General features: G+C 43.1%; 1 protein-coding gene and 1 long non-coding RNA gene across 4 annotated transcripts in view; one reads left to right on the forward strand and one right to left on the reverse strand.

The window, feature by feature from the left end:
• Nucleotides 1-1,925: 1,925 nt before the first annotated feature.
• LOC139064283 (uncharacterized) lies at nucleotides 1,926-4,930 on the reverse strand. Of its 2 annotated transcripts, XR_011517361.1 has the most exons (4): nucleotides 4,678-4,930; nucleotides 4,305-4,453; nucleotides 3,349-3,650; nucleotides 1,926-2,691 (listed from the first exon to the last, which is right to left on the reverse strand). It is a non-coding gene; the product is annotated as an uncharacterized lncRNA (long non-coding RNA). The 2 variants fall into 2 exon arrangements; XR_011517360.1 differs by having other exon boundaries at nucleotides 1,926-3,650.
• Nucleotides 4,931-5,594: 664 nt separating this feature from the next.
• LOC107373296 (zinc finger protein 271) overlaps nucleotides 5,595-21,784 on the forward strand; it is a 44,738-nt gene continuing 28,548 nt past the window's right edge. Inside the window, exons 1-3 of one of the 2 annotated variants that reach the window (XM_054736764.2) lie at nucleotides 5,595-6,228; nucleotides 6,360-6,472; nucleotides 21,226-21,729. In XM_054736764.2, coding sequence (XP_054592739.2) covers nucleotides 6,463-6,472; nucleotides 21,226-21,729 — 514 coding nt within the window. In that variant the 5' untranslated portion in view covers nucleotides 5,595-6,228; nucleotides 6,360-6,462. Of the gene's footprint in view, nucleotides 6,229-6,359; nucleotides 6,473-10,263; nucleotides 10,883-21,225; nucleotides 21,730-21,784 lie in introns of those variants that run through there. The other variant, XM_070547493.1, reaches the window with a different exon arrangement.

Here is a 21,784-nt window from a genome sequence, read left to right on the forward strand (position 1 = left end):
AGGCTAGGCGGATTAAGCGTTAAATGGTATTCTATACTTTTCAGCAACACTCCAAAAGTGAAACCTTAGGTCAGCAGCTCATCATTGTGGAACAATACTGAGCCACCTCTTGATGGAAACATTTACAGCTTAGTGGCCACAATATGGAGCTTGCAGGACAGGAAGAGGTGGATCATGGTCTGGAAGAGACCCTGATCTAGGGTACAGGACAACAATCAGGGTTGCAATACTATCTAGGATCTAGATGCTACAATGATAATTTTGGTAGTTGTGTAGTTAAATTAGTTCATTGAGCCCTGTGTGGAGACATGTGTCTGTTTAAAGTTGTCTTTTGGCAAAATCTTTGACGCTGGGAAAAGTCCACAATCAAAGTCAATTAGCCGTTCCTAGGTCGGGATTCCCAGAGAGTTGAATCTAATACCAAATACCAAAATGAATACCTAAAGCCGAGACTAACTAACACACACGAGGAGAAGAGAGTAGCAAAAACTCTTTTTAAGCAAAGAACCAACAAGCTGGATAAAATCGTTTGCACTTTATCAACCAAGCAACGGTTCCTTTCAGAATAAAAGCTGAACTCACTGACCCACTGGGTCCATCTGATGCTGTCAACCAACTGTCCCTTTTTACCTGGAGACAATCCCAAGACTAGTGTGTCGTACTGCTGACGCTGTTTCATCGGCTCCGGTACCGAAAGGGGGGTCCGAGGCATGGACGTAATTTTCACCTTTGGAAGTGTGTGTGTGTGTGTGTGTGTGTGTGGGGGGGGGGGGGGGGTATCTTTACAGTATGCTCTAATGGGAAACAGGCTTCAACACAAACGGTTGTTTTCCACTTGGACCTAGAGCTCAACCAGTGTCAATTTAATATAGCGTAATATTGTTTTTGGATGGTAAAAAGTGCAGGGGTCAAAACTTGACTTTGGAAAAAGTGGGGGGACATGTCCCCCCCCCCCCCCCCAAAAAAAAAAAAACTATGTCTATGGTCCGAGGACCTGTCATTCTGGATCTGTGCAGAGGTCTCATCCTAAGGGTATGTGTGGAGTGACAAAATGGCGTCTTATGTTTTTATGAAACTCAGATCATAGCTTAAGAGCAAAACATCATAACATCATTCAGACTTGCTTCTCCGGATATGATAGTTCTAATGACAACACCACTCACACATACACCATTCATCTCACGTCTCATTCACAACAAGATCCATTAATCACTTAGAGTTTAGAGTTAGTCTTGTTTAAAATTGTTTAGAAATAAATCTTCTTAAACGTTTTAAAGGCGACTCTCTCTTCTCTTGTCTCTCAGTTAATACGAAGTGTTACATAATCCCTGCAATAAAAAGTTACAATCTTCTGGTTAAAAGTACCCAAAGATCCATAAGATTGATTTCATATTCACTATGGAATCTCATGTCTTATGGTTCGTTAACTAGATGTAGATTAAATCCTTACATAGTTGTCGTGTTTTTAATTTGTTTAGAAAATAAATTTCTTACCTTTTATAAACCTGATTCGGTCTGAAATAATACGAAGTGTGTTATGATCACTGAAAAAGCAAAGAATCCTAGTTCTTCTGATTAAACATTCAAATATCAATCAGGTTGATATTCTATATTTCTATAGAATATCACATCTTATTGGTCATAAGTAAAGGTAGTATATTAAGCTTAAAAGCAGCATATTTACCCCTTCTACAACAGGAAATGGAACAAAATGTTACATTTCTCACTAAATGATCTGAGCAAAAACTAAATGCAGGATAAAAAGTTTTACATCAGGACAGAAAGAAAGTGAGTTAAATGAAGAATAAAAATAAAACCTGAGCTGTAGAATAACTTGGTTCTACATCAGAAAAGTGGCACTAAAACATTTTCAGACACATTTCTTCCTCTGCCACATGAGGAAAAGCTCCAAACCACACAGGAACTGGAGTCTTAACTTTTATTTAACGAAAATTAAACTTTAAAATAGATTTTTATTGTTTTTACAAAGAAATTAAGCAGAACAGCTGTTGTTACTTCAATGAAAATAGAATAATTCAGCATGAATACATAAAAGTGTAAAAATTACCACAGAATGATCAATAAAACATCAGAATTCTAATGATGGAACATAGAAATAAAACATACTAGACTTTAACTGAAAGGGTCAGACCAGGACAAACAGAAATGACATTTTCAGACAGATTTTTCTTCCTCTGATTAAAATCACCATCTAGTGAACAAATAACACACAGCATCATTGTTGACATGAGTGTTGGAGAGAATCAGATCATCTGTAAATGTTTGTGTTTTCTCTCAGTGACAGGAGCTCTAATGCTGACCCTGATGCAGCAGAAAGTCTAGATTTCATTTCACTCACAACTTCTAAACCACGTTTTTACCGATCTGTGGTCAGCTGACTCACACATCTAGAAATCATCACACAACAAGATGTGTGGAAAAGTTGCAGAGTCCAACAGAAAGCAGCATCAGCAGCAGAACGACACGATAAAAGAATAAAAGCTGATGATTATTTCTGTGTTGAGGTGGAGGTGATGAAGATGAGCTGGAAGGAACCGCTTTGGTACTAAGGTGTGATGGAGCACATGATGCTGAAATGTGAGCCAATGGGAACCTCAGACCCCTGTTTTATGGCTTTGGAGACCCCGTCAGTGAAGGAAGAGAGGGAGATCTGTGGCTACACCAACAAACCTGGTAACGAGATAGAAATAGCTCCAGTTTGTTCTCAAACAATCAATGAAAAATGTCATGAGACTGATTAGTTGCCATGGTTACAAGCATGTATAAACATGACAACTTCATCTGTGGGAAGGGCTGTTGGAGGACAAGCTGAAGCACAACAGAGAGGGCCTGAAAGTGGAATAGACTCTAATGTTAACGAGACGTTCATCTACAGGTTCACCAGTTCTGCTTTGAGGTGTTTTGTTGGCAACAAGTGAAACCTGCTGAAAAGTTACTAAACATGTGGAGAGTTCCGGATCACCTGAGCAGATCACCTCCAGGGTCTCATCAGAGAAATAATCATGCGGATCTAAACACTATCAGCAGAGATGCTGACTGCAGACAGGATGCATCTATCCACCACGCGGGTCTTTCTGATGATTCCTTTGATGTGTTAATTGAAACAGCAGAACCACAACCCACGTTAGAACAAACTACAGCAGCTGAGTTCTTGTTCCAGACATCAGACCAGTCAACCGCTGGTCTCCACTGATCCTGGTTAAACAGCTCCAGCTTCCCAGCACAGTGACTGGCCTCTCCCATCAACCTGATATTATCTTAAAGTGAGAAAATACTGAAGAAGAAATAACCCAGTTAACTGAATCAGGTGTGTAGCTCCTCCTCTACCTGAACAGGTGAGTCCAACAGCTTTACCAGGTGAGCTGGTGCTTCTTTCTGAACCTGAGCTTCTACAGTCCAACAGAGCAGTCTCGTTGCCTTCACACTGGAACTCTTTGCTCCATGTTGGAGCCTCTGTTTCTCCATAGAGCCCCCCCTGGAGGACTGAAGGAGGCCCACAGCCCAGCTCCCTGCAGACCACCTCTGCATCCTGCTGGTCAAAAGCATCTTCACCCACTGAGGACCAGGACTGGTCCACGTTCACCTCCAGTCTACCTGAACATCGGTAAGTCCCATCCACCAGTCTGAGTCTGGACAGAGAGAGGAAGAGGAGCATCAGACACCTTCAGTGGAAACTCATCAGTTTGTCAGATCTGTGTGGAGAAAACATTTGTGTTAACAAAGATAGCAACACACAAAAGCATCAGTTCACTCTGGAAAAGGAAAAGTTACATTTAGATGAGAAAGAATTGTGAATAAATGTGAAGTGAACAAATAAAACAGAAACATGTAAAATGACAGACGACTGTTCAGAGGTAACGTTTCCATAGAAGGGTTTTGTTTACAGGAGGTAGTGGAGCAGACCTCATCAGACAAAAAGGGACAAACAACAAAAACGTCTCTGAAAATAAAAAGTGAGAAGAGAAAAAACATCTGAGATAAAACAACAAAGTGAACAACTTTTGTGTTTGTGTTGTTTCTGGTTTCTGTGTTTTCCACCTTCTGCCCACGGCCCAGAAAAAGCAGAGAAACACAAAGTGACCAAGTTGTTGAGTTTTCACTTTCAGGATGACTTCAGCACCAGCGTTTGTTCTGAAGCAGCTGCAGAAGTCAGAACCTTCCTCTGACAGTAGGCTTCAGTAACAAACCTTCAGCGTTTCTCTCTGCTGCTCTGTGTTTGCTACAGTTACAGCTGATAAATACAGTTCATGACAAGGTAGAAATAAGAGCCAGACACCATCTACCTGAGCAGGTGAGTTCTATGGAGTAAGAGGAAGGTGTCATCACATTCCCTCAGAGGTTTTTCCACAGTTAGGATCCAATAACCAGACTGATCTTACTGAGGTCAAATTTCCTCTTCTGGCTGAAACAGGAGAACCACAGTCCAGATGGCCTATGTAAGGAAAAATAATGTTTAATCACAGAAGTGACAAGCATATATTCATTTTTATGGTTAATCATCAATATGCTTTGTGAAAATAAGGTTTGATCACACGTGTATTTATATGCTTATAATTAATCACCTGTATGCTAATCCCCACATTAATAATTTCAGTGATAGGGTGTTACTCACATCCCTTTGAACTGAACGATGCATATACCAAATGGATGACTCACCTGTGACAGCCTAGCACTGAGTTAGACCTATAGCTGATTTATGCAGGCCGATACTGCTAGAAGTTTCAGCTTGTGCTGAAGGAGACTCTCAACAGGCGCAGGCCAGGTGCAGACTAGACCATCTAAAAGCTGTTCAAAGGGCAAAAGCCAGGACGTATGTCATCGCAGCCTTAGCAAAGGAAGATAGGGTAGGAAGCAGATGGGGCAATGTGTCTCCCATCTTATCTGGAGGAGGGAGTGAAAGCAGAGAGGAATGTCAGTTACCAAGGCAACAGGTGATGGCCTTCAACAAAGTTAGGGAGGGGTCAACATGAAACTTTGCAGCATGAGAGGAAGAATAAAAAGGTGTACATCTTGTAAAATCTTCAGATTTGTCGCAGGGACTGAGGGTGGCAGAATCTCTCCTAATGCATGTGGAAAATAAAGTGTGCTGATTGCAACATAAGGCAATTTGTGGCATAGTTCTTGTCCCACGCCCCTGGTTGTAACTGCCTTCTATAATTTTGTACATAACTGTAACAAAAGTGTTGTGATTGTATCTTTTACTGCCTCTTGGCCAGGGCTCCCTCAAAAATGAGAATTTTAATCTCAATGGAACCTTCCTGGTTAAATAAAGAATATAAAAATAAGTAAATAAAATGTATTTAGATAATGAAACATCAATAAGGAAAATTATTTTACTTGTTTGTCAGTGCATTTGAATAAACAACTTAAAATGTTATTTATTTAACCAGATGAGCTGATAGAGAACTCATTCTCATTTACAACAACGATCTGGCCAAGAGGCAGCAGCAACAGACACATGATTAGCTTTACATCAAAGAAAAACAGATTAAATAAAAACAAACAACATTAAAATAAAAATGGAGTAAAAAACAAAATTATTATATCAGGTGTAAAACTAACTTGTCTTTACTTTAAGTACTTGTTTGAGGAAGACATCACGTTGTGTTTTTTATTAGTCCCATTCTGAACACACAGGTGTGTTTTATTAGGCTCCAGCGGGTGGCGCTAGTGCACCTTTAAACTGGTCACCGACCATCGGAAGAAGCAGAAACCGGAAGCTGCTAGCAGAGCTAGCTTGTTGTTGTTCTGGTGTGTGAGGAGAATATTTGAGGCTCTGCAGTAAAAATGTCTTCACTTCAGTCTCTGGGAGAGTTGATCAGCTAGAGCGACTAACTGCTGCTGCAGAAATCTTCTCACCAGGCTGTGGAGGAGGTGTTCTCTTTCCAGAACCAGAGAAAATATTCTGCGGTCTTCGTGACAATCGGAGCTCCAGAATCAGGTCGTGGGTCAGAAAAGCTTTTCTCTAGACTTCCTGCCCTCTGGATCTGCTGCTGTTCCTTTGGCCTCTCTGAGAAACGCGCTCGTTTTGCTGCTTTCATCAGATTGAAGAGGTTCCCTCTATCAGACTCGCTCATCTGAGTTGGTCATGATGCAGGATCGCTGCTCGCTCTCTGATCCATCCTGCTCACACTCTCCGACGGAAAAGCCCCGAATCTGAATGTGACTCTGGAGGAAAAAGCGGTTAGCTCTACTCCGTGAACTCAGGTGACCAAAGGTCCTCTTTTCCAGACTGGATCTGTCCTCAGCTGATCAGAACCAAAGCGTTGGATCTTTAATCTCCTGCGTTGTTCGGAAGCAGCATCTTAATCAGCTCTCCTGCTTTGTTTCTATTGCAGCTGTTAGCTAAACACGGCTAAAGAAAACCTGCTACCACTTCAGGATCATCCATCAGCTGGGACTGCTTCATCGTGTGTTCTTCACCACCTGGACCTGGACAGCATGGACACAGGTAGGGCTGCCACCTTTCAGATATGTAAATAAGCCTTAAACAAGGTTATCGTTACCTTATCAGAGCAAGACTCAAACTTAGGAGCGAGTGTATTTCTCTGAGCGTATAACATACAGCACTGCCTGTACATGACATCATGTCCTCAGTGATTATATGACCAACATGTTTAACATTCTTGGTGACACTAATCACAGAGTCTGACAGATAAAACTCTGGAAACTTCATTTGCTCGTCCTCCTCGGCCCGGCGAATCCTAACCACACTTTTAGCTGCATTATACACAATGTTGTGTTCTACTTGTAGTCAGAGTAGATATCTAGTAGCTGCTGTAGACCAGCGGTGCTCTGACTTAGAACCACTAAATCATCTGCATACATCATATGATTTATGACACCACCCGCTGCACAACCAGTCCTGCTGACCTTTAACCTCACTGATAAATCATCCATGTACAGGTTAAAAAGAAGAGGGCCTAGAACACATCCATGTCTGACTCCATTACTGAGCTTAAATGGCTCAGAGATACTGTTCCTCATTTTATGTGTAACATTTGCTTACCATACCAGTAAACCAGGATGTGTTCAATGCATCTTGTAACACCTCTTTGCAGCAACTTTATGAATATTTGACTTGCTGGGGTTGAGTTTTTGTACCAGGACACGAAGAATCAGTCTCGGACACAGGAAATCAAAGCAAACAGGGTTTATTTAAGGAAAATTGAGGGAGAAAACAACGTGTGGCGATGGTCTCGGGCTCGAGAGATTCTGGAAATGAGTGAATTAACTGGCTGCAGACTGGTAGCTGATGTGAACGGAGAGTTGTGACCTACTGTATTGTTGGTAGCTGAGGGCTCGAGGGGGAGGGAAGGAGTAAGATCTGAGGAGGTGGTGAGCTTGTAGGCAAGGTGGTGGCTTGAAGAGTTGAACGGGTTATTGTCCAGGACTTCAGGAAAGGTGAGCGGTGGGAGTGCAGGCCGGACGGGCAGCAGGCAGATGTGAACTGAGGGTTAGGAACAATAATGAACAGATTATGATGAATGATGGTTGAAACAAGATAACTGAGACAATGAATGAAATGCTGGAATGAAGCACATAGAGACTGAGGAGTTCTGGTTTCTGTATTTGGTCACAATCTCATTTAAGGGCATTTATACACATGTTTGTACCACGCTCAGACTCAAAGCCAAACTGATTGGCTGTGATTTTTAAGGCGTCATTAATTCTGTCCAGCAGAATTCTTTCCAAGACTTTTGAGAGAGTGCTAGCCAGAGCAATGGGCCTATAGGTATCCATGCTACCACCTCTCCCACCCTTGTCTTTCATCACTGGGACCAACAGAACAGCTAGCACTGAATTAGGCAAACATCTATGAGCAAGAAATTATGAAATGCATATAGCAAGGAGTGGTGCTAACTACTGCTAGCATACCTTAGGTGTTCAGCAGGTATGCCAGCCAACCCAGTGGCCATAGATGAGCCTCGGTTTTGCGGTGCCTCAGTCAGCAGCAGCAACTAACAGGGAGAGCAATGAGCAATGGGGTAATGTCCATTTTTTATATGTTGATGGTAGGGCTGGGAAATAACCGAAAAATTATCGTTATCAAAATTTCTGACTTATATCAAAATCATTTTTCCCATCAATAAATTTGATGATAAAAAAATGAAAAGATGTGTGTAGGTTGGTAACGTTACCTTTAAGAAGCTGTACCACCTTGAGTCACGTAGAAATGTGACTCAACGTGATACATGTGACAGCCCCATCTATTGGACAACTTTTGTTTTATGCGCATACCTGTAGTTATTGTCCATTTATTGTTATCGAGGTGAGATCCTCAATATATCGTGATATTGACTTTAGGCCATATCGCCCAGCCCTAGTTGATGGGTTAACTTCTAAAGCATTGACCCTGACCAGAAATCCATCATACAAGCAGATTTTTTTGGTCTAAATGAAATTATTGTAAATACGACTACAACAACTGACATTAGATACAATATATATATATATATATATATATATATATATATATATATATATATATATATATATATATATATATATATATATATATATATATATATATATGTATGTATATATATATGTATGTATATATGTATGTATATATATATATATGTATGTATATATGTATGTATATATATATATATGTGTGTGTGTGTGTATATGTATATATGTATATATATATATACAGGTGCTGGCCAGTAAATTAGAATATCATCAAAAGGTTGAAAATATTTCAGTAATTCCATTCAAAACGTGAAACTTGTACATTATATTCATGCAATGCACACAGACCAATGTATTTCCAATGTTCATTACATTTAAATTTGATATTCATAAGTGACAACTAATGAAAACTCCAAATTTGGTATCTCAAAAAATTAGAATATTCTGAAAAGGCTGAATATAGAAGACACCTGCTGCCACTCTAATCAGCTGATTTACTCAAAACACCTGCAAAGGCCTTTAAAAGGTCCCTCAGTCTTGTTTTGAAGGCACCACAATCATGGGGAAGACTTCTGACTTAACAGCTGTCCAAAAGACAATCATTGACACCTTGCACAAGGAGGGCAAGACACAAAAGGTGATTGCTAAAGAAGCTGGCTGTTCGCAGAGCTCTGTGTCCAAGCACATTAACAGACAGGCGAAGGGACGGAAAAAATGTGGTAGAAAAAAGTGTACAAGCTCTAGGGATAACCGCACCCTGCAGAGAATTGTGATGACAAACCCATTCAAAAATGTGGGGGAGATCCACAAAGAGTGGACTGCAGCTGGAGTCAGCGCTTCAAGAACCACCACGAGGAGACTCATGAAAGACATGGGATTCAGGTGTCGCATTCCGTGTGTCAAGCCACTCTTGAACAAGAAACAGCGCAAGAAGCGTCTCGCCTGGGCCAAGGACAAAAAGGACTGGACTGATGCTGAGTGGTCCAAAGTTATGTTTTCTGATGAAAGCAAGTTCTGCATTTCCTTTGTAAATCAAGGACCCAGAGTCTGGAGGAAGAGCGGAGAAGCACAGAATCCACGTTGCATGAGGTCCAGTGTAAAGTTTCCACCGTCAGTGATGGTGTGGGGTGCCATGTCATCTGCCGGTGTTGGCCCACTCTGTTTCCTGAGGTCCAGGGTCAATGCAGCCGTCTACCAGGAAGTTTTAGAGCACTTCATGCTTCCTGCTGCTGACCAACTTTATGGGGATGCAGACTTCACCTTTCAACAGGACTTGGCACCTGCACACAGTGCCAAAACCACCAGCACCTGGTTCAAGGACCATGGTATCCCTGTCCTTGATTGGCCAGCAAACTCGCCTGACCTTAACCCCATAGAAAATCTATGGGGTATTGTGAAGCGGAGGATGCAATACGCTAGACCCAACAATGCAGAGGAGCTGAAGACGACTATCAGAGCAACCTGGGCTCTCATAACACCTGAGCAGTGCCACAGACTGATCGAGTCCATGCCACGCCGCATTACTGCAGTTATTGAGGCAAAAGGAGCCCCGACTAAGTATTGAGTGCTATACATGCACATTCTTTTCATGTTCATTCTTTTCAGTTGGCCAACATTAGAGAAACAAACATTTTTTCATTGGCCTTTAGAATATTCTAATTTTCTGAGATACCAGATTTGATGTTTTCATTGGTTGTCACCTATAAATATCAAAATTAAACGTAATAAACATCGGAAATACATTGGTCTGTGTGCATTGCATGAATATAATGTACAAGTTTCACGTTTTGAATGGAATTACTGAAATATTTTCAACCTTTTGATGATATTCTAATTTACTGGCCAGCACCTGTATATATACGCTTCCTTTTTGGTATTCCTATTAACCAGGATGTACAATACAGTATTCAATAGAACAGAAAGCAATAAATGTAGTCTAAGCACAACTGTGGCCCACCACATCTTTATCATACACAATTTGAGTCATCCATTGCGTTTTAGTGTTGAAAAAATATTTTCAATAAAACCTTTAAAGAACAAGTCACCCCCCTACAAGAGACTAACTTCACTCCCACGTAATATTCGAAAAATGCAACAAATACTGTTGCCTGGCAGACCGAGAGGGCAGAGCTGCTAACAAACACACAGGCTTACAATGGCATTGTGACATCATAATGTACCAGTTTACATCATAGCATACCTCTTAGCCAGTAGCGGTGGCAGATTTAAATTCAAATACAGCGCAGAGTTTTTACCTGACGACGGTGCAATACTGACAGTTTTAGGCAGAATATTTAAAATTTAACTAAAATACACTGAAGTTCTAAATTATTGACTACACATGTCTGCAGCGCGATTAGACACTCGTTCATGTCATTTATCAGCAAAAAAAAAGTTGGTTTGGGGGTGACTTGCTCTGTCCTGGATCTGGACAGCATGGACACAGGTACTGGTGGATGACTGAATGAATATATGGTCAGTCTATGGAGGGACATTACAGTGAAATTATGAGAATGAGGTTCAAACTTTAAAATAATGATCTATATGTTTAGCACCTGGCACATGCGGGGGGGTGGGGGGTGAGGGTGCTTGAGCACCTGCCCCTTTTGTCCAAAGTGCCCTTTTTCCAGTCGTTCGTCAGATTTTACCATACAAAACTGTTATACTTTGATACATATCGGGCACTAGGACCATGCAGAGGCAGCCGCCTCAAGCTGAAGCCTATTTTCCCTTAGATCCGCCTACAAGCTCACTGACTGGCTCTGCCGCATCATACTAACGTGTGATTGGTTGTCCCTGCTCTCGCCAGGGTATCCACGGGTCCTTAAAAAGTCTTAAAAAGACTTAAATTTGCTTTTCCAAATTTAAGGCCTTAAAAATCCTTAAAAATGACAAATAATCCTTAAATACAGTTTCCAAAGGTCTTAAATTACCAAAGACCCAATAAACAAGATTATTTAATTTCTATAAAATTTTCTTGAATTTCTAGTTAGTGTTCAGCATTTTTTGTGTATGATGTTGGCATAAGTGGAACCGTACACATTCAGTTGGTTGTGAAAGGGGGTTATTTTTAGATGAGCATGTTAGCTGGTTAAGCTAGTGGGAGCTTGCGCCATGGGGAAGTGCAAGTTTAATCATAACTGGATGGTTGATCCCAAGTTCGCGACGTGGTTGGCACCGGTTCCAGCCAGGCAATAGCTGGAAATGATAGCTTCAATTTAATTTTTAAAAATGGCTTAAATTTGGTCAAAGTGGCCTTAAAAAGGTCTTAAAAAGTCTTAAATTTGGCTCCCTTAAACCTGCAGATACCCTGTCTCGCTCTACCTTGTAGCCATGGAGATGTCAGACCGGTGTTTTGCCTGCGGGGCGGGTGCTCAAAGTAAAAAAAAGGGGCACTTATAGACAGGCGTGCAGATAGGGTGGGGGACAGGGGGGATCTGTCCCCCCCAGATTCAGATCGACCCCTATCCGACCCCCCCAACTAAGGCCAGAAAGAAAACAAAATCTGAGGTTTAGCGCTTGATGCTCCTTTTTCCAATTACATTGAATGCAGCATGACGTAAACAAACACTGATTCCAGAGGCGCAAAAGTGGTTGCTGCTAGGATGCCGGATGAAGCGAAAAAGGCACGCAACGATTACTGCGTATTTAAAAAAGACCAACAGTGTAAGCAGGCTGGACCGATCTGTTTGTTTATGCATGTTGGTTCTAGTTTCAGTACGTTGTTGTCAGTGTTGGGACTTACTCGTTTTAAGTGCCAAAGCCTCATTGGTGACTTTAACAAGTCTCATCTACAAATATGATCCCTCATGAAGTTACTACTTAAGATAGTGGAGATGTGGAACCTTCAGGCTGAGCAAAGTTTTGGAGTTTTTAAGAGTTTGAAAATCGCCTCCCGCCGAGAGGTTCCCAGTCGGGGAGAGGAGGAGATGTGCGCAGCATGAAGAGCGCAAATATGAGCTAAAATGTATAATTGCCGGCAGGTCTGGTCTTTGTTGACTGATCACTTTGTCTGGTAATGACTGACTCTGATTATGAAGCAGAATATTGACTCTGATGAAGAAATTCACTCATCCAGCCGGGAATACTGGCGCTGCTGCAGCATCAGACAGCTGGTGCTGCACGAGAGTGTGTGAAGTTTACGAGCTCCAAACGTTGGGTTTGATGTAGGTTTAACCTTCTCTGGGACGTGATGGATGTAGAAATGATGGTAAAAGCACCGCAAACGTGACAGACATAGCGACAATGCAAAAAAAAAAAGCTGTGAAAAAGAGGCAGATGCTGATGCGTTAGGTACATAAGTCAAGTGTGCCACATAATCATAAAAAAAGTAAAATATACAATTTAAAATGAGATTTATATATTTATATGTATAAATAAAAACTTTCCAAATATAATGAAAATTTCTAAATATCGTAAAACATCTGTTGGTCAGGCTGAAAGTTTGCGAACCACTGCTCTAAGTGATAAGTGAATATTGTTTCTTATTATATTTTATGTGCAGTTTTTTTAGGGTTTTATGTTTTCTGTAAAGATCGTATGCTGAAAATCATTTAATATTTTGCATAAAGCATGATGTTTTGGTTAGTAATTGATTGGAAGAATAACAAATGACTGATTTAAATAGTGGGGCGCGTCTGTCAGTGCACCCCAGGGCAGCTGTGGCTACATCGTAGCTCATCACCATCAGTGTGTGAATGTGTGTGTGAATGGATGAATGATACACTGTAGTGTAAAGCGCTTTGGAGTCCTTACTCTGAGAGGCGCTATACAAGTGGGGATCATTTATCATTTATAGTGCTGATCAGGCAGAGCTTTGTTGCCAGCGTTCCACTGCGTAATGGCTTCAGACACGTATATAAAAGTGTTAGTTTTTACGTAAACCATTGGATGAAATTACACAAACTGACTGAGCTCTAGTTAAGGCGCTTGCAATAGTGTGTGTGTGTGTGTGTGTGTGTGTGTGTGTGTGTGTGTGTGTGTGTGTGTGTGTGTGTGTGTGTGTGTGTGTGTGTGTGTGTGTGTTGAGGGTACATTGGAACTTTGTCCCCCCAGTTTGAAAATCCTATCTGCGCCCCTACATATAGAGCAATCCAACAAGTTAGAACATTCAGATAATGAGACCCTTGGGCTCAAACAACATAATAAAATATATCAATTAGTGTCATTAGTGTTAATGTTAGTTCATAAATAATAGTTTTAGTTTTTAAAGCTGACATATCTAGAGATGTTACAACCACATTTTTGCCCCTGATCCGAGTCCAAGTTGTTTGATTTTTTTATTATCTTCCAATACTGAGTCCTGTTCTGATACCAGGTGGTGATGCAATGCATTATAAAAGAAGAAAGAAGTTGTCCTTCTGTCTGTATTTGTCATTTTGTTATTTTAGCCTGAAAAGGTCACTCATTCAGGAAGTACATTTAACAGAAATCAAGATAATTTATTGCTATTGCACAGGTGTACAACCAAATATATTTTGTGCTTACTAAAGACAGCTCTAATAAGAGGTAGTAAAATAAATGTAAAATGAATGCACCACAGAGAGTTATCCAGTGTGATCTACAGCTATGTTAGCTGAGATCTTTTTCCTGTCAGTAGAAAATTCTTGATCCCATTCCATGATCTCACTGAACTTAACACTAAACATGAGAGCTCTGCTACCAACCTAACAACAACATCCTTTGGGCAAACATGGCAGGAGTCGCAGAGAAACTTAGGCCTAGTCCACACGTAGCCGGGTTTTTTAAAAACGAATATCCGCCCCTCCAAAAACTTGCATCCACACCACCACGTTTTAAAAACAAACTGTCCACACGTACCCGGATAAATACGTTGTTAAGGACATGCCAGACCTGTAGGCGGCAGTACTTCCCCCGTTCTTAACCTCGTCCTTCGTCTGTGGTCTTCTGCAAGGAGCAGTAATTCCGCTTGCAAAAACAAACAAGCGGAAAGCGCTTGGACAATTGATGGATCGGGTAGTGACAGAGCGCAGCTCTGAGGGCTTCCATGATGCCGGCTAGTGCAAACACAGGTCGCACACGTGATGTCAGCATTTTTTGTCGCGGAAAGTGACGTTGCGGACCTTAAAACTCCGGTTTTGTCTGTCCACATGCAGACACCCAAAACAGAGAAAACGCAGATCTTCACTTTGGCCGGAGTTTTAAAAAGATCCGTTTTCGTGTGAAAAAACTCTGTTTTCGTGTGGATGACAGGCCAAAACGTAGAAAAATATCTACGTTTTGGCAGATCCCCAGCTACGTGTGGCCAGGGCCTCAGAAGAATCTTCTCCAAACACAACATCCCAGTAAACTTTAAACCCAACAACACCCTCAGACAGAACCTGGTCCATCCAGAAGACAAAACACCCAAACAAGGAGGACTGCAGAGTTTTGACCTGAAGAGGTGGCTCTCCTGTGTTGTGTTATGTTCTTGTGTCATTGTTGTTTAGTTTCTCTAATGTAAACATCTGCTGGACAGTCCTCACCACACTGGACTGCATAAATGACCCCACTGAGCTTCTGTTTGGGTGTTTTGTCTTCTGGATGGACCAGGATCTGTCTGAGGGTGTTGTTGGGTTTAAAGTTTACTGGGATTTTGTGTTTGGAGAAGATTCTTCTAAGTTTCCCTGAGACTCCTGCCATGTATGGGATGATGGTGCCTTTGTGTAAGGGATGTTGTTGTTAGGTTGGTAGCAGAGCTGTCGTGTTTAGTGTTAAGTTCAGTGAGATCATGGAATGGGATCAAGAATTGTCTACTGACAGGAAAAAGATTTCAACTAACATAGCTGTAGATCACAATGGATAACTCTCTGTGGTTGCATTTATTTTACATTTATTTTACTACCTCTTATTAGAGCTGTCTTTAGTAGGTGCAAAATATATTTGGTTGTACACCTGTGCAATAGCAATAAATTATCTTGATTCCTGTTAAATGTACTTCCTGAATGAGTGACCTTTTCAGGCTAAAATAACAAAATGACAAATAAAGACAGAAGGACAACTTCTTTCTTCTTTTATAATGCATTGCATCACCACCTGGTATCAGAACAGGACTCAGTATTGGAAGATAATAAAAAAAATCAAATAACTTGGACTCGGATCAGGGGCAAAACTGTGGTTGTAACATCTCTAGATATGTCAGCTTTAAAAACTAAAACTATTGTTTATGAACTAACATTAACACTAATGACACTAATTGATATATTTTATTATGTTGTTTGAACCCAAGGGTCTCATTATCGGAATGTTCTAACTTGTTGGATTGCTCTATAAGTGCCCCTTTTTTTACTTTGAGCACCCGCCCCGTCAAAGGTCTCTGCACGGCCCTGTTTAGCACTACTGGGGTTCTAAACCCCCCCCCCAAAGCTTTTTACATCACAACCAGCCATTCATTCATTCACAGACTGTTGTATAACCTTGAAGTTTTAGAGTGATTAGATCTCTCTAATGAATGATTTTTGAAGCCGAGTATAGTGGTCATGTGACTCGTATTGATCCAAAGAATTTTTTGTTTTGAGGGGAGTTAAAGTCCCAAAGTCATCGTCACACACTGGTGAAGTTATGTCCTGCATTTGACCCGTCCCCATGGGGAGCGGTGAGATTAAGCTGTGGTAACTATTTGGTCTTCTGTCGGGTTTCAGTCACTACGAGAGTCAGAGACAGGAGAGGTTTTCATCTTGTTCACAACCTACCTTTGTTGTAGCGTCATTCACGCATAATCATTTGACCAATCACAGTTGGGGAGACAGCATGCTGCAGACACGACCGCAGCGGCGCTGACAGCACGTATGGCTGCTGTTGCTTCAGCATGTCGCTGTGGTTTAGACCTTAAAGGCTCAGTGTGTAAAAACATTCGACTCTTTAGCGCCACGCAGTTCAGAGTAAGTATTGCAGCTCCGGTAGCCCACACTATGGTTGGGCTGTTTTTCCATTCGCCCATCAGTAAATGACGATGGGCCGTGGTTTATGCATTTGACTGATTACGGTATGATTCATGGATTTGCGAACACCGAAGTCTAAACATGGATTTTTTTATGGATGTGCAGCACAAATTAGATTTTTGTTTAACTCACTCACTGCCCGCTGTTTCCTGATCAGAAAAGCCCTTCGCTGCCAGCGTTTTTCAGCGTTTTTACTGTTTTTTTTTAAGAGTCACAGAACGTTGCGCTTTATGATGATGTCAACGCCAAAACTACCAAAACATAGCGAAGACTCACCTCTTACGTCAGGAAGAATCCGCGTGTTTCGAGCGTTATCCGTTCTTTCATAAGCTGTTGTTGAATCGTGGTCGGCAGAAGCTTTTCCGGTTCGTGCCTCACTTTTTTTTACAACAGCCTCCCAAAACGATCTCCTAACACATGGACTTTCTGCTTCCTGATCACTTGACGCTTGACGTATGCGGGTGAAGATCGGCTTTAGAGCTGGGATGTTTATTCTCATGGTGCGGGGGCTCGTTCCGACGCCCACACAGTAAAAACAAGCCAATGACAGTTAAAGAGTTGTTAAAGTGTTGAAAGGAAGTAGGGCTGAAACGAGTCATCAAATGGTTCGATACATTAAGTTCCTCGATTCATTTTTTTTTACTGATTCGAAGCTTCGTTAAACGTGAGCTCCGCACTCTGAACACATTTTACTGGAGCAATACTTGGTGATCTCGGTGCTGTGGTGGAAAAAAGAGAAACCAGCAACGACGGAAACCATTGTTAGAGGCAGAAACGGTCCAACGTTTGGATCAAGAATTAAACTATGAGCAAACTACTGAATTGGCTGACTGAGTGGAGGTGGTTCATAGATGTCGCAACCATTATGTCAGAAGGGAATGCCCCCTCCACTTTTTAAAAGTCTGCATGCCCCCCCCCCCACACACACACACACACACCTTTTACTCTTTCGATTGTTTCAAAGAAATCCATTCCACTTGACTCATTAGAAATGACTCCATCTGCTGAAGTCCGTTCCACCTTTTCCTGGTTGCTCTGCTGCACGCATGGTGGACGTGACTGACATGGTTGTCGTTTTTATTTATTTTATTTTTTTGTGTCCTGTCTGGCTGTGAAGCAAGCAGAATTGATGTCTAAATGCTGGTGACAACCTTACAGATTTACTCCCAGGTGGAGCATCAAAGCGTCTGCTTTTAATGTCACGCCTGATACTTAAAACTTTATTGTTCTTGGTTTTGAATTCTTTTTAATTCTGACCAGACACCGAGTAAGAGGTGAAAGAGAAAGGAAGAGACAAAAGATGGGGAGGGGGGTGTTCCACAAAAATAAACTATGATGAACAAGAACCTGCTTCTAGACCTGCAGAAAGAGAGAAGAAGAAAAAATGGGACAACAACAATACAACAAGATCAAGCTATCACTGCGTCAACTTGATGAAGAAATATATAATCAACATTGTTTAACTGAACAATCACACGATAATAAATCACAGTGCATTAAGTGCCCACCATAGCCTTAAGACCTGTGTTGAACGTGCCCAAGTCCATACTTATGAGAGCACCATGTGAGCACCTGTGTGTGTATACACGCTTGTTAATGTAAGGTTTCTCTATAGGAGCGTCCAATAAAGAGTGTGAGGGGCCACAGATCTGTCCCCTAAAGATGTGCAGGAGACGGAGGGAGCTCCAAGTCCTAGAGATCCAGGAGCTGCCCCAGAGCACAGGAACTCCAGGGAGACTGCGACCAGAAAAGCCCCTGCTCCCCTAGAGAGGTGCAGAGGATCGCCCCGGGGGGCCACAAGCAGCAGCCGGCAGAGTCCAGGGAGATATCGGCGGCAAGCCCACAGGCCCGCCCGCAGCCTCCCACCCCCTAGCCGTCCGAGCCCGGGACCCAATGACCATATGCAGTGTCCCTGTCTGATCCCACGGACGACCACTCCCGCTGGGGACGCAGCAGAGCCCAGGGTCCCATACCCCACCAGGCAGCCACCGGGAATGGTCAGGCAGAGGCCAAAAATCTTAAACTCCCTGTCCCGGGAGCCACGACCCAGGCAGACCAAGGCACCGCACTCCACACCAGGTGTGGCAGGGAGAGGGGAGGCGAAGATCTATATCATCACAAGAAGCCCCAGGAGAAGGGAGGAGTCAAAGGCCCCACCTGACATATGCAGTCATACACAAACACAGTCACACACTCCCTCCCTCATGCTCACACACACATTCAACCAAAGACTTACAAAAATGCACGCTGGACACCCACTCATGCTCCCCATACACACCCTATTCACTCTGGTCCCGGTACTGCTGCACATTAAGTACAACCATTACCGGTTCCAAGAGTTTGACCCTTTCTGCTGGGGTGCTGATGAGCAGGCTCCCCAGCCCAACACTGAGCACAGCAATTCACCACCCCAGACCCCAACCGGACGGTCGGATCTCCCTCCTAGCCTCCAGCCTCAGGAAGCCAAGCGACAACAGAGGTGTGCTAAGACCCCCTAGTCTCCCTCCGCCTGCTCCAATATGGTGTTAGTGAGTGTTGATGAGGTGTATTTCATGACTGTGGTGAGCAGGCAGTGCAGGCATTGTCTGGCCTATGCCAGCTGATGCCACCACACCACCCCACTTGCACCCACAGCCCTCAGTGTGTAAGTGCAGTTTAAAATTGGAAGTGAGCACCGGCACTTGGGATGAGGCTGAGATATCCCTTTGCCAAATGCCGTTAGATGTGCTCACTCCCAAGGCCCTAAGTGTGTGTTTGTGTGGAATGTCGTTGGTGGAAGTGTTTAAGGTGCAGATAAAATTAGGGGGCAGGTTGGGGACTTCCCCCTCCCCTGTGATGGGACAGCAGAGGAGCCGAGGTCTACCCGAGGCCCCTGAACCCGGGCCAGGCACTGCTGCATGTTTCTACCTTCTCCCCGGCAGTATACATGCCAGGACCCGACCCCCAAGGCCCCGCCCAGATCCCCCCACGGGGCCGGCCACCCCCACACCCCAGGCCCCCACCCAGACCCTCCCAGGGACAATGCAGCCGCCGGGCAGTAACCCATGGCCACCGCCAAGCCCTCCAAGAGGCCCCACTCACAACCGCCAGTAGTCCACCCCAGAGGCAACCCAAGCACCTCCAGAGGGGGGCACGCACTCCAGTCCCAGACACCCCCAGTGAACCCACCTCCAAGGAATGTCCAGATACGCCAAACTCAGACCCTCCACCCCCTCACCCACATCATCCCGCAGGACAATATCAATGGCCCCCCATCATAGCTATGTGATGGAACCGATCAAAGGAGCCCAGAGAGATTGATTTGAAGTGGAAGCAGAGGCTGTATCAAGTGTAATATGATCTAACAAAAGATTTCTATACTGGTTGATGCAAAGAGTATCTCTATTTTTTCCAATTCAAGAGGATAGTTTTCTTAGCGATGCATATGGCAGTCAGAACCACGTCAGCTGGTTGAGCTGGTCGATCGAGAGGCAGAAGCAATGGCTGGGAGCTGAGCCCCGGAGTCTAAGGTGTCCAGGTTGGCAGGTGAGGGTTGGAGAGCAGGCGGTCAGGGGCGAGCGACGGGGCTGGCAGGCAGGGTTGATCTGATGAGTCTATTGCTTTGATGATGGAAGTAGACTGGTGGACGAGAGGTACCTGACGAGGTTGGAGGAAACAGGGCAGATCAGTATGAGGGAAGCGAGGTACACAGGAGACCAAAACGAGCTAGAGACAGGCAAGTACTAGCGAGAATACTACCCAATACTGAGTATCATCCGGCACTGATGAGTTGTCCCGACACTCCTTAAATCCCCTGACCACTGATGAGCAGGTCTACAGCAGCTGCTCTCCGGACACACCCACCTGCACACAGAAGAACTCAGCACAAAACAGATGTCAACTCAGCACAGGCCATGACACACGCATGGTGGACGTGACTGACATGGTTGTCAACAAAGTTAGAAAATAACAGACGGAACGAACCAAAGTGAAACTACAGGCTTGTGGAAGCTGGAGGAGGAGTCACTGCCATTACTATCCCATAATAAGCAGTGTCCTTGTCTGATCCCTCGACAGACATGGGGACATAAGGACATTTCTCACAAAGAAGCATAAAATAAGTAAAACTGTCCAGAATGAATGCTGACAGACAGTGGCGGATTTAGCTATTTAGGGGCCCAAGGCGAGCACAGACATGGGCCCCCTTACACTAAATTTTCGACAATCTTATCTTTAACTGGATTTGCAAAACTCTTCCCTCTTCTGACACGAGTTATTTTCACTTTTTATTAGCCCTCCTCTTTTTCCTGTCTTTCTTTCCCTTTGAGCACCTACAGTAATTGCTCTGCTTTCTTTTTCCTGTCAGTGCTCCTGTGCCTTTGCCTTTCTTTTATTTTCTTCTATTTTCCATTTTGTTCTCCGTTTTCCTCCCTTTCAACATTTTCCATTGTCTTTCCTTTTCTGGTTGCTTTTGATGTTTACATAGAAAAATGATGTCACTTTCAGAAGTGAAGATAAGCTTTTTTAAAGCAAGCTGCTTCTTTCTGTTATTGGAGCCACTAGGATAACTCCATTCTCCGTATTGGTCAAATAAATTGTTCTGAGTGAAATCCAAAGTCTGGTCTTTTCAAGTGGAGGCACCTCACATTGGAAGAAAACACTTGACAGTAGGAGGCTTAGAAGTTATGGTCAGAAACAAACACGCTGATTGTGATGGAAGTTTTTAGTGTTCCTAAAGTAGAAATATGTTTTTATTTATATTAAGTTCATGTTCTTGTTCCTTTTTCCCACATCATGTAGCCAGTATCACTCATCGTGTAAATATAAAGGTATGGTGGTCTGTAACATCATGTGTCTGTGTTTCCTACAGATGTTCAACAGCTGGTGTTGGTTAAAGAAGAAGATCCTGAAAAACAGAGTGCTGGTGCGGACCAGCAGGACCCAGAACACCTCCACATAAAGGAGGAACAGGAGGAGCTCTGGACCAGGCTGGAGGGAGAGCATCTCTGTTTGAAGGAGGAGACTGAAGCTGTCGGGTTTCCTGTTACTGCTGTTTCTATAAAGAGTGAGGATGATGAAGAGAAACCTCTGGTCTCACAGCTTCATCAGCAGCAAATAGAAGACAGAGATGTTCCAACCAGCAGCTCAGCTGACCAGATGACAGCAGAAACTGGTGGAGGAGCTGGAACTAGCAGGAACCCAGATCTGAACCCTCATGAACAGACATCTGATTCTTCAGAGACTGAAGTTAGTGGAGATGATGATGATGACGATGATGATGATGTGAATCTGGACTCTGAGCTGTCAGACTCTGGGTCTGAAACTGGAGATGACGATGATGACTGGAATGAGAGCAGGTCTTCTGAGTCAGAAGGTAAGTCTGTCAACAAGTTCTCAACAAGTGGTCTCTCCAGAGACACGTGAGGGAG

The sequence above is a fragment of the Nothobranchius furzeri genome, chromosome 2 (genome assembly GCF_043380555.1).
Source record: "Nothobranchius furzeri strain GRZ-AD chromosome 2, NfurGRZ-RIMD1, whole genome shotgun sequence".
Lineage (NCBI taxonomy): Eukaryota > Metazoa > Chordata > Actinopteri > Cyprinodontiformes > Nothobranchiidae > Nothobranchius > Nothobranchius furzeri.